The sequence below is a fragment of the Nothobranchius furzeri genome, chromosome 2, assembly GCF_043380555.1.
Source record: "Nothobranchius furzeri strain GRZ-AD chromosome 2, NfurGRZ-RIMD1, whole genome shotgun sequence".
Classification (NCBI taxonomy): Eukaryota; Metazoa; Chordata; class Actinopteri; order Cyprinodontiformes; family Nothobranchiidae; genus Nothobranchius; species Nothobranchius furzeri.
This window is the reverse complement of record NC_091742.1, coordinates 8,685,800-8,698,331: the sequence shown is the minus strand read 5'-3', so window position 1 is coordinate 8,698,331 and position 12,532 is coordinate 8,685,800. Positions and strand designations below refer to the sequence as shown.

Sequence of the window (12,532 nt, the reverse complement as noted above, 5' to 3'; positions counted from 1 at the left end):
GTTTGTTTAACACACGCAGGTCCGAGTATGGGACGGAGAGATTTCCCATCCTTCTTTGGAATGAGGAAGTAGCGCAAATAAAACCCCGGTGGGCCTCGTCGCTCGGCACCAACCTGATCGCTTTTTTGTCCAACAGTGAAGCAATTTCATTTTCCAGGATATGCGCTGAATCCTCTTTTGCCACTGGCATTATCATCCCGTTGAAACGGGGCGGTTTTGAGGCAAACTGAAGCCGGTAACCCCGACAAACTGTAATCAGAACCCAAGAGGGAACTGCGCATGTGCGCCACCTCTCGGCCCGCGCCGACAGCGAGCCGCTGTTGGGTGACGTCTTCCCCGTCACCCAAGCAGCCTCGACTCGTCCTGTGGAAAGAGCGAGAAGGCCCTCTGCTGGGTGCAGAGGGACCTGATGGGGTTTGTTTATTATTTTTTGTGGGTAGCTGTCTGCCCTGGGCTGAATGCCTGGCTGCAGAAAAGCTGTCTTTATTTTTAAACGATCCCCATGAACATCTTTGCACACCTTTGGGAACAAAGTGCTTGGTGACACCGACTGTGTTCATTTGAAAACTGAAAAGTGTTTGGTGACACTGCATTTTCTGCTCCACTCCCTCGTCTCTCTGAACTGAGGAGGGAGGAGCTAACAAAACTCCTGCTGGGCTGGGAACCACAGGAGTGTCTGAAACCTGAACACAGAGGTCTGTTTGTACCTCTGAAAACCGCCTCTTCTTCCGGAGAGGAGAAGCAAGAGCAGCTAGGATGTCTTCTTCCTCTTGCCCTCGCTGTGGTGAGATGAGCGGTTCCTGGCGGCTGCTCCTGCAAAAGAGTGCTTCCCCCACGGGCGAGGGTTCTCCACCTTGTTTGGCTGACCATCTGCTGATCGCTGTGGTCTAGCCCCACCCTGTCGGCCCTTTGCCGCTGAGGCGGCTGCCGCAAATCCAGGCTTTGGTGCCTGAGGTGGCTGATGGTTATGTTTACGAGGCAAGCAGAGATTGAAGGCCTCACCTTCCTGCTTTCTGCGGGTACTTGTCTCAGTCATCTTCTCCAAGGCAGGGCCAAAGAGACCTTTGGCAGGGTCATATGCTGCATCCATGACATCAGCTTTCTGGGTGTCACCTAGGCCTGACAGGTTTAGCCACAAGGCTCTCTCCCCCGTAACCGCCAAACCCATCACACGTCCACAGTCCTGGACTGCTCCTCTAGAAGAGCGCAGGATGAGATCATTCACCACACAGATTTCGTCCCATAAAGCTGGGTTAGGCGCCCCAGAGTCCAGCTGATGACCCATTTCCTCCAGGATTTCTCCTTGATAAGCTGACAAGAGAGTAACTGCGTTGAGGGAACACAGATTGGCCAGCATGAAAAATGGATGCCGTGAGACGATCCGTTTTAGATGGGAGAGAGATGCTGGATGATGCTGACACGGATCTGCAGTTGGGGGTGAAGGTGGTATGCCACTGAAGGCTCCATCGTTGGGGGTTCGGCCAGCCCCAATTCCCCCATTCCATGCACCTCCAGTTTAGAGCATCCCTTGGTGGGGAGTTTGCTCTTAAATTGGCATTTCTCTCATGCATGCTGGGACAGCCGGCAAGAGCTGCTTGGGTGGAGCAGAGGATAGTGGGAGCCTCTTACCATCATACAGGTCTCGTTCCGCCCCTTCTGCCCCTTGGGCTGCCAGCCACTGAATGTTGAGCTTTGCCGCTGCTCGTCTGCAAACCTCGTACAGATCGGCGTCCCCCTGTGATGCCACCCCAGTGCTGCTAGACGGCCTAGAGTGTTGAGCTGGGAAGGTGGAATCCTCTTCCTCCTCCTCCATGTCCAAGTCGAGGAGGTCTGAGTTCACATCACCTCCAGCCTCGTCATTACCCGCATCAAGCAACCCGCTGTACACCAGCCCTTCGAACAGAGGAGGTAGCGGGGGCTCCTCTTCCATCATATCCGCCCAGCTTGAGGAGGCTCGTGGCTGATGGTTGTCACCTGTATCAACAGGCGTGCCCGAGCCAAGGCCTGGGTCCCGGCCGTTAGCCACTGCCACTCTAAGCCTCCTTTCCCTTATCTTCTCCGGCATGGAGAAGCAGTGAGGGCATGTCTGCGGGTTAGCCAGCGATGCCTGGGTGTGAGCAGCACCCATACAAGCTATGCACATAGGATTAGGGTCCCTGCCTGAAATGGAAGCCCCACATGACGACGGGCACAGGCGGGATGCAGCCTCTTTAGCCTTCGGTTCTGACCCGTCCATTGGGGCAGGGGTGGAAGGCGTAGCTGACAATCTGACTCGTTGTGACACGTTAGCCTGAAAAAGCGTTAGCAAGCTAGTTAGCTGGTGTAAGTCTGCAACTAAAGTTATATTACATATGTAGGTCAACTCATCGTGACACGTTAGCTGCACAAATAAATGCTAAATAAGCACAGGAGAAGCTCGCCTCAAAGCGTTAGCTTGAGCCACACTCGCTAATACTACTCCGTCAATGACAACCGAGTAGCAGTAGGAGCAGTTCGCCGTGACGCGTGGACTGTTCCTAGTGAAGTGTGACGAGTGACTTAGAAGCACTTACTCAGCTCAAATCCAGACTGCGTTGGTACTGCGTTCGGCGACGTATCCTAACGGTACGCCTGGGAATAGTTAAGCAGCTACCAAAGATAGCCTGAAAATCACTGAGGGAGCAAGGAATAGTTTCTCACAGGTAGAAAGCGAAAATGAGTAGGAGGGGTTGGTTGGCCGCGTATATACTGGGTGGGTGGAGCCTGGGCACGGCGCAACCGAACAAAGTTAGAAAAAGAACCACAAGTAGAAGCGCTAAAAGCATTACTTCTAAAAAAATTAAAGATATTTTTGCCGTTGCCAGATGCCTTTTTTTACTACAACTAGAAAACGTTAGCGTCGTGCGGTACAGTCGGGATTTCGGTCTTTTTTCTTATTGGTTATTCTTCAGCTGGCCAGTCCCGCCTCTCATGGTGTTTTTTGCCGAGAGTTACCAGACTCAGTCTCTGTGCAGAATTAAACAAAGGACGAGTCTGGCAGGCCAGGCTATTGGATCCGACCTATAAGGAGACACTGGAGTAAGAACAAGCTGAAAATCAGTTTCTCACACACCATCCCTGGTGCTCACAGTAAGCTGTTTGTTTCTGGTGTGTGTAAAACAATCCTCCCGGTATCTAATGCCCAAAATCCCCCCACACTCAAAGGCTTCAAGAAATGGCAGCAGAGGAGGAAAGATCTAACTTCCTAAAAATGTTAAATATTCCAGATAACGTTTTCCCAAAAATGAGGCCAATTCAATTGCAAATAATCTAAGTTTACATTCCAAATATTATTTTACACCTACAGAGATACTTTATTAAAATCATGGGGCAAATTGTTTAGTCACAGCATCAGTTATGACCATTCAAATAGGGGGTAGGTTAAATATGGTAGGGCCTGTATTTGTTTATTCTTAGGGTTCTACTTTATTTCTGGTACACATGGGAGAAGATCTGATATGCAAGGATTTTTTCTCTGATTTATACTTTTCCATCAGCTCTGCAAAGACACACATGCATTGGCATTGTGATTTTGGACTTCTCCGTCACATTGGGAGTGTTACAAAACAATTCCCAGCCAGGGCAGCAGAGGGCGTAGCACTTTTTTATGGTATGATTCCACCATTGCACTCATTTATCCGGTCCACAATAGTGTATTTACTAATGTGTTTATATGTTTCAGAGACTATAACATGGACAAATTTGTCCTTCATTCTTCTCCACCTCTTCATGCGGTCGCCACCTCTAAACCCACGTTTCCATTCATTTCTCTCCACAAATAAAATGTCTGCTCCGTATTTTTGTATCCCTTCAGGCACGAGTGAATAAACATTCATATTTTCAAACTTCTTCCACGATGCATTCTTCAGTCTGTTCCGTGTCTAAATATCTTTTTAATTTATGATGGGGCAATGACAATGCTGTTGATGAATTTCAAGGAAGCGGCCTCCTGCCATATCACAAGCCTGTGGTCTCTGTCATTTTTTATGGATGTTTGAAAATGTGGGTGTCTCTGTCACCCTCTGTGAGCCTGTTGGAGAGCCCTTGCACTGACTCATAACGGCATTGCGTATCTCTGCATGATGCAGCTGGAGAACTATAAATCAGCATCTATTTCCTGTTTTACTTGCTGTGTTGCCCCAACAATATTAAAGGTTCCAGATCATGCTATTTTAAACCTATGAGAGCAAAGGCAGGCTCAATATGTGATACAATATTACCGTTTTCACTACTGAGATGTTATTTTATCTTAAACGTGAGTTGTTTTAGACAGCCTGAAGAAGTAATTTGCCAGAAAATCCACTCTGGTACCGGTGGAGACTTAAACATTCTTGACTGCAGCATGAAATCAACTGTTCGATACTCGCAGCGAGGAGAAAATGGGCGTTAGTGACCTATTTACTGGGGAGGTGGGTTTTAGATCTGAGATTTGCTTCATGGGGATTAGGGCTGCAACTAACGATTATTTTCATAATCGATTAATCTGTCGATTATTTTTTCGATTAATCGGTTTGTTATTGTTTAGCTATTTAACCTATACAAGTGATGAATACATTTCAGTTAAGAAAAAGAAAAACATAAGAGAATTGTGCAGTTGACTGCAATCTATTTTATTGCACATGAACACAGTCAGTGGTGTAAAATGAGCTAAACAGTGCAAAATATCAGTCCAGAAAAATTTTTTGGCATCAAAATATAAGAGGTAAATTCCATAAAAAAATAATGTAGAATCTAGAATAGAGTTTGTAAGTGGTATGCATTGCTGGGGGTGAGTGTCTTGTTCCCCATGTAGTTGTCCATCGTTGCTTGTTTTTTCTGCATAAGAAACACAAATAAACTGAATTAAGTACACATATAAAATAAGCAGCACACACACTACAACACTAAATCAATATTACATTATTTGAATTAATTAACAATATACAGTGATCATTTATTTTGACAAAAATGTGTTGTGAGGCGTTTTACAGCGTTAGATAGTAAAACAGCCTTTTAATAGTTAAAAAAAGGACTTTCTGAATTTCTCCTGTATTTAAGAATTGAAAGCGTACAACTATGCCGCGTTATATTCACCTGGACACAGCTCGTCTATATTTTTCTCCGCGGAGTTGTCCTTTTTTGAATGAGGAACATAGTTATGGGTTTGTGCCGTTTTTCTCTTAACGAGAACATTCTTATAAACAGACGTGCTAAATTTGGCAAGCGCATGATACACAACACGGAGGAGATTCACGATTGCATCTAGTCAATCAGAAGTAGAACACCGTAAACTGACGCAGCAAAAAAACATGTGTAACATCCACTATAACGAACTCAGCTAACACTAAGTCCCAAATTTGATCTGCGTTAGCTTGTTTATTTTCTGTTACTTACCGGACATTCCTCTGCTGCATCAGCCCCCACGTTTTCGTCTCAAATGTTCACTTAGGGACGTCGTGCTTCCGTCGTGCCATGGTTTTTGCATATTTTGCAGGTCACCGGTCTTTTCAAAGCATCTAGAGTGAAGTGCTCCCATACTCATGAGGTTTTTGTCCGGGGTTTCTCTTGTTTTGTCGCTTCTATTTTTCTTCCGTATTTCTTGTTGATCCGCCATCTCTCACAGCAAGATGAGCGTCAGTAACGTGATACGTCATGAAAACCGAGGGCACTCATTGGCTCATTTCTTCTTCTACGGCTCCACTGGTAGATCAGTGGCTCATTACTGCCACACACTGGCGGCAAATTTAACAGATTGTAACCGATGTCAGATTGTGGTAAAAAAAATAGACTTTATGCGGTAAAATATGATTGTTAAACAACTAATCGATGACTAAAAAAGTTGTTAACTATTTTAATAATCGATTAAATCGATTAGTTGTTTCAGCTCTAATGGGGATAAGAAAGGTCTGATGATGCACTTAGTTTCTGTCCAGGCTTTTGCAAGTCCTTCCAAAACATCTATAAACTTGCGACTGAGACAAGAAAATGCATGAATGCAGCCGAAAACAGGTTTGGGGCTATTTCTCATGAGGAAATAACAATATCACGTGGTAAAAGGCTACAAAAAGTGGATTTTCCATGATTATAGTTATACTTCTATAACAAGCTGAACTTTTATATTTGTAACATAATTACATAGATTTAAGTAAGAGTACAAAGTTAAATCTTTTCTAGATCAGTTTAGTTATGAATAGGAGTCGGTGTACCTGCCCACCGCCATCACTGTCTCTCACAGCTTTCCTGCTCTCATTGCTGCATCCTTTCAGCTCTTCATTTTTATTCTATTGCTTCATTTGACTCGTGCTCTCCTGGGCTCTGTCTTATCTCCTGCTCTCCCTCTGCCTTTCGCTCTTATTTTCTTGCCTTTCATGTGTCCTATTATACATTTTAATGCATTTTTTGGACTTTGTGTGTTTCAAAAACAACCTCCTATAAATACATATATGCCACATAGCTGCTCAAACCCAACAGGCTGGTCGCTGCAGCCTTTTAAAAGCACTTGTTTTTCTTATGATACCCTACAATTGGCAGAAGCAGTGGTTCGTAATGATCACACCAGCTAAATAGATGGCATAGCTAATTTAAGTCTTTTGAGCACTTGGCTTCTTCGCCTGTGGTCATGCCCGCTGTGGTAACACAGCAGGCATGCACATTCCTCGAGTTACTGGACCACAAAGGGATGCTAAAGCCTTGGATTAATAAGTGGATGTACACTGAGCATCACACTAATTAAGTGGAATGCAGCTACAATTACAGTGTTTTCTTGTGGTGAATACTGATTGCTTCCAGGGGTGAAAATACATTTCCTAAATTCATTGATGGTGGAAAACTTTTTACTTTAAAGACTGAATCAAGACATTTTTTAAATTTGTTCTAAAGTCTGATCAGTATCCTTTAAAGGCTACCAATATCCCATCCTTATGTTAGATTTACTATTTGTGTACGTTGCTTATTTATACACGAACAATAGATGTACAAAAATCCAATTTCCCCATATACCCCAACATGAATAGCCCACTTTCTGTTAAGTGCTTCCCATGAGATCAGGGATGATTATAGACCAAAAGCCTATGCTATATGCGTCTGTGACGGGGTATTTCTGTCAAGAAAACGTATTGCTCGGGGGTAACATCAAAGATAGCGATGGAGTCATTTTGGGACTCGCTGATTTTCTTTCTGCAAATGCAAAATGGGAGAAACAAAACGTTACAAAAAAATCCACACTGACACAAATACAACACGCCAGCCTCTTATGTTTGCTCTGCTGCTAAGGTATGATGCCTTATTTTTATAAATAAAATAATTACAGAGGTAATAATTTATGGGGAAAGGAAAATAAAAGCGCAAATAGTTACACCCAAGGAGGTTTGGAGGAATGGTTTAGAAATGTCCTTGTTTTATATAGAGAGCGGCATTTGAAGGGAAGAAATACTGACATAATGCACAGTTGGATCATAGTTTCATGTCTTCGCATTTTTCCCGTTCATTCAGCAAAACATATAAAATTAAAAGGATACTTTGCAGTTTTGGTGTGCTTTTAGCACCCTCTAGTGTTCCGTTAGTGAACGTAAAAGTCAAACTTATCTCCTCACTGTGCGCTCATCTTTTTAACTTCTAATCTAACCGCTGAAATTTCCCCTTGGCCATCATTAGTATCTACAGGCTCCAGCGCCAACAGGGCCCGGACCAACACTCTGAAGTTGCAAGTGTGATATTCTGACCACAGAAGACAGTGGGGGTCTGGATGACATGTCATTAACCCTGTAAAGGGTCATTTTAGCTCATACTGGCTCAAGAAAATAATTTATAAACATGAAAAAGTTGCAGAGTATTCCTTGACTTTGACTGCTGTGGCGTCCAATCCTGGTTCTTGAGGCCTTCTAGCCCACATGCTTTGGATGCTTGTTCAGCTTCTGTGTTGAATCCTTAGCTGATGAATTCACCAAAATTGGTACTCCTACATTTCTCAGATGTGGGATATCAAAGGATTTTTTGTTGTGTTCTAATAGGCTTTTGCAGAACATTGAATTCACCCATTGAATCAGGTCTCTTAGAGCAGGATAACAACTAAAACATGAGGGACGGTGGCCCTTGAGGAAAAATTGGACCTAACTGGTTTAAATGAACTGTGTCCAAGAAATCTAAATTCCACATTTTGCTAACTTTTACCAGTTAAAATTTAAGGAAATGCTAAAATAGCCCAGAGGTCCAAATACACCTAAGCTCCTAGAAGCATGTTTGTTCTCAGCCCTTACGTTTAATTTTAAATCAGACACACTAAAGCTCAGAGCACATGCGCTTAATTACCCGAGCAACCAAGCTGTTCCCAATTATTTAGATTTGATGAGGCCATTGATAAAAGGTCATGTTAGCCTATTTAAATATCGTTTGCAACCCTGACTTCCATTCCTCCAACACATGGAGCCAAAGTCAGAAGTGGTTTCAGTGAAGACCATGACTTTGAGTCTGATCTAATATTTTAGAACTCATCTAGATCTGATTTTCTGTCCTTGTGACAACTTTCTGTCTAAAGACTGCTCATTGGTTCACATGTAAGTGGTGCTATAAGAACCGTCCTGTTTAATGGACGGTGGAGACCAGAACCAATGTCTGTCTGCTCTAACGGACGTCTAAACTCAGAAACCTGTCCTCATGCGGAGCCGTTGATCAAAGGGCTAATTTGCCAAGGAAAGTATATTTCTTTGTGCTTCTCTGTAGAGATATTCTGTCTTGTGTGCGAGTCTGAGAGCAGCAGGAGTAACATAATGTTCTCTGACATGGAAAGGCCGGAACAAGAGATGTCTTAAGTTCATAACTTCGTCTCAAATGTATTATGAATGGAGAGGCTCTGAATTTTGTGTCTGGATGGTGTCGCTCTGGGTTCTCCAGTTTCATAGCCTCTAATGAAACATTTATGAGGCCCAGTGTACATCACAGACTTAAAATACAGTACAAGGTTTCTGCTTCAGTGCATGCCCATACACTATAAGTGATGCTGTATACAGAAACATGCCGGTTTCAGAGCAGGGATGCACTTTCCGGGAGCTCTGTGATTTAATTAAGCAGCAGTGAAAGGAAGACATATTGCATATCTGGATGTTTGTGCCAAGAAGCTGAGGCTGGAAAAGATGCCCATTCCCCCTTTTGTGAATCATGCCAGTGTTGTTATATAAGCAAAGGCAAGGCTGGGAATATTTTTTCAGTTCAATATTTAATGGTTCTACCAATTTATATTCAGTCCATGCTCGAGCATACGCATACTTGCATATAAACCTCTAATTCTGTCCTTGTTTCATTTTCTTTTTGGGTCTACCCTTGCTGTGGAAGGCCATTTTTAATGAGTCATTATGCCATTTATTTTCTCACAGAGAAAGAAGCCACTCCTGTCTGATGGATCACGGCCCTTATACTTGTTTTTCTATTTATTTATTTTTTTAATCAAGGATTTTACAAGCACATAACACACACACACACACACACACACACACACACACACACACACTTTAGGGCGGAAAGAGACTGAAGGTTGCATTTGCCAGGCATATCACTGCTGCTGAGACGTGATTAGTGGAGATCTTTGTGTGTGTCAATGTGTGATCACAATTTATTTAGTTATTAGTTATTCCTGTTGGACCACTTCTATGTGCATGAGCGTGTATTTGTGTGTTTGCATGCTTGTGTGTGCTCTCAGCATTTGTTTTCACATGCGAGTAGACACCAGGCACATGCAGGCAGCTGGCCTTGAAGAGTGGGTATGTCTGGCAGCTAATGGGGGCCTTCTGCTGTCCAAAGGGGTGACCTTCATAATCAGCCCCGTTCAGCTCTCTGCTTGCGGCTGCTTCCAAGCAGGACTCAGCCCTTGGGGGTTCAGACTGCAAGCCTACCTCTAGGTACTGCTTCTTCTGCTCCTGGTTCTATGTGACCCGATAGAGGGATTGCTTTGGCCTTTAAGCAAGGGCAGGTAAAGTGCACCTGCCAGTCATAAAAGCTCAACTCCCAACTTGACATTAAAAACATGAAAAGAAATAAAAGGCCGAGCATTCCTTAAAGGAATGCGTATTGCCCGTAGCCTTTTGTTTCGGAGTTTTCACCTCAGATCAGCTCTTGTTGAGAAATGATGGAGTTTGAGCTATTTTGGGTGAACCTAGAAAATAACGTTTTGTTCAATCTCAAACACATTATTAAGATTTAATGTAATCTGTTAGCACTCAGGATTCACTCAGTTTGTATTGCGCAGTTATTACAGCCTAATGTTTGGTCTGAGTGACATGTCATTAACCTCGTATAGGGTCATTTTGGCACATACTGGCTTAAGAAAATGATTTAAAAATATGAATAAGTAGCAAAATATGGCTTTAATAATTAAAGTCTCAGTGGAAGGAGACAGTTTGAGCAGCTTGAGCTCCAAAAAAAACACAAATACATGGTATACCTTCTTTTGTCCCATCTAGGTGAGGCTCATGATAAGGATGTTCAGGTTGTAGAGTTGCCCATCGTGGACAGTCTCCACCCTCGGCCCCCCTACTTACCCCTGGCGGTCCCAGAGGACTTGGCCCCACGTCTGCAGCGTCTGCACGGAGACCCATCCGTCTGGTGGGTGTCTCAGTTCGTCAAGTACCTGGTTCGTCCTCAGGCGTGGCTGGAGAAGGAGATCCAGCAGAGCACAGCCAAGTTGGGCTTCAAGCATCCCATTATTGGGTAAGTAAGGACGCTCACTTCTCCCTTACCATGTTTTGGGTTATCCGAACAAGAAGAAATTTCATGATGAAAGCAAACCAAAATGATGAAAACAACCGATGTGTTCTTAAGGCTTGTGGTGGAAAACAGACTGATTTTATGCAGGTTAATGCAACTTTAGTATAAAGAGATCACAAGACTTTTCTTTGACTGGAATCTTTTGTTTAGTTTTTTTCCACTTTGGTTTAATCCTGTGTAGCCTCCAGGAATGGTCAGTTTTTCCACCTACAGTCTGACCTCTTCAGTATCTGGCTATTTGGAAACATAAGTCTTAACTGGTGCTTTCAATCTGCAAGAAAGATACTGTTGCTTGGCCAAGGTCCCTCGCATGCTCACTCTTATCTAAGACTGGTTTTAATTCACAGAACAAGATGGATGAACAATACGAGTAACTAATCATATAATCATATAATGAAATGGACAGTATGGTTAAATGAAATGTTTTGAATAATATGTGCTTAAATTGCTGAAGTTGAAATGAATATTATTATTACATTGAAAGATTAACAAGGATGAAATGAATATATGACCCATATATTTAATCAGCTCCCTGACTGGACAAGACACACTCACCATATCTCCATGACGCAAGTTAGGATTAACGTCACTGCACATAGATATTTTCTTATCCACAAAATCAGCATCTTCATATCTGAGGGAGGTGTGTATCTGAGTTTGTTGGCAAAACCCCTTTACATGGCAAGTTCTGATTTATCAGTAAACCAAAATATGGCCATTATTTAAACATCACTTCCTGAGGAATTCAGTTGAGCTTAACTCTGACTGGCCATCGGAGGGAAACTCTGCTCCCATCGCATCTTTGACAAGCTGTCAAAACCTCTTGCACGCTACAGCTGACCGCAAACGGTTCCTTCAGAACAAAGCTGAACCAGCTTCGGCTCCTTAAGAGTCCTCCATAGACGCAAATAACTACCTGTCGTGACCTGGAGACATCTCGTGACCGGTCTAGTTGGCACTGCGGTTTCTTCTACGGACTTCGGTACCTTTGGGGTCCCCGGACTTCAACACATTCCGGATCTACCACGAGGGTCTTCGAGAGGGTACGTAGACTCGACAGATTGCGTCTGATGTGGTTATAAACCATTACTTATAGTTATAGCAGACCAAATTCACTCCCATTCAGAACTCAGTTTCTCCAGATACGAAGGTTCTGACAACATCACATTCACACCATCACACCTCACATTCCATCCACTTAGATTCATTCATCACATAAAGTGTTCCTAGTTGTCATGTTTTTAATTATTTCAAAAATAAATTTCTTATTTTTTTATACAGTTGACTCTCTCTGAATTAATACGAAGTGTCTTACGATCCCTGAATAAACAAAGAATTCTAAATCTTCTGGTTAAACATTCAAAGACCAATCAGACTGGATTTCCATATTTATATAGAAATTCATATCGTATTGGTCAAATGTAGTGTAGCATATTGAGCTTAAAAAGCACCCAAAATACATACGCATGCTATTCCTACACCTGTTTCTGAAAAGCAGTCGGCTTAAAGAAACATCTCTGTTTTCCATCTCTGATCCAAGCATCAAATATTTGATCACTTCCTGCAAAGAATCAGCAAAAACCATTTCAGATTCATGAAGGTGAAATTCAGCTCGACAAGGAAAGAAAACCTTTATCGCTGCATTAAAAGGCTCTTTTATCCATTTTCAGTCTTTGTTAATTAAGGCTGTTTTCTTCTCTTTACCTGATGTCAATGAAATTCACGAAACACACAAACGTAGCAATAAATGTTGTCAGTCTGTGCTATTATTAAGCATTAC

General features: G+C 42.9%; 1 protein-coding gene across 4 annotated transcripts in view; it reads left to right on the top strand.

Annotated features, from left to right (window-relative positions):
- The window catches only part of fut8b (fucosyltransferase 8b (alpha (1,6) fucosyltransferase)), a 138,520-nt gene that overhangs the window by 114,062 nt on the left and 11,926 nt on the right, over positions 1 to 12,532 (top strand). For all 4 annotated transcript variants that reach the window (XM_015947504.3, XM_054748057.2, XM_070543723.1 and 1 more), the window contains one exon: positions 10,449 to 10,695. In XM_015947504.3, the coding sequence (XP_015802990.1) occupies positions 10,449 to 10,695 (247 nt within the window). The remainder of the gene's footprint in view (positions 1 to 10,448; positions 10,696 to 12,532) is intronic.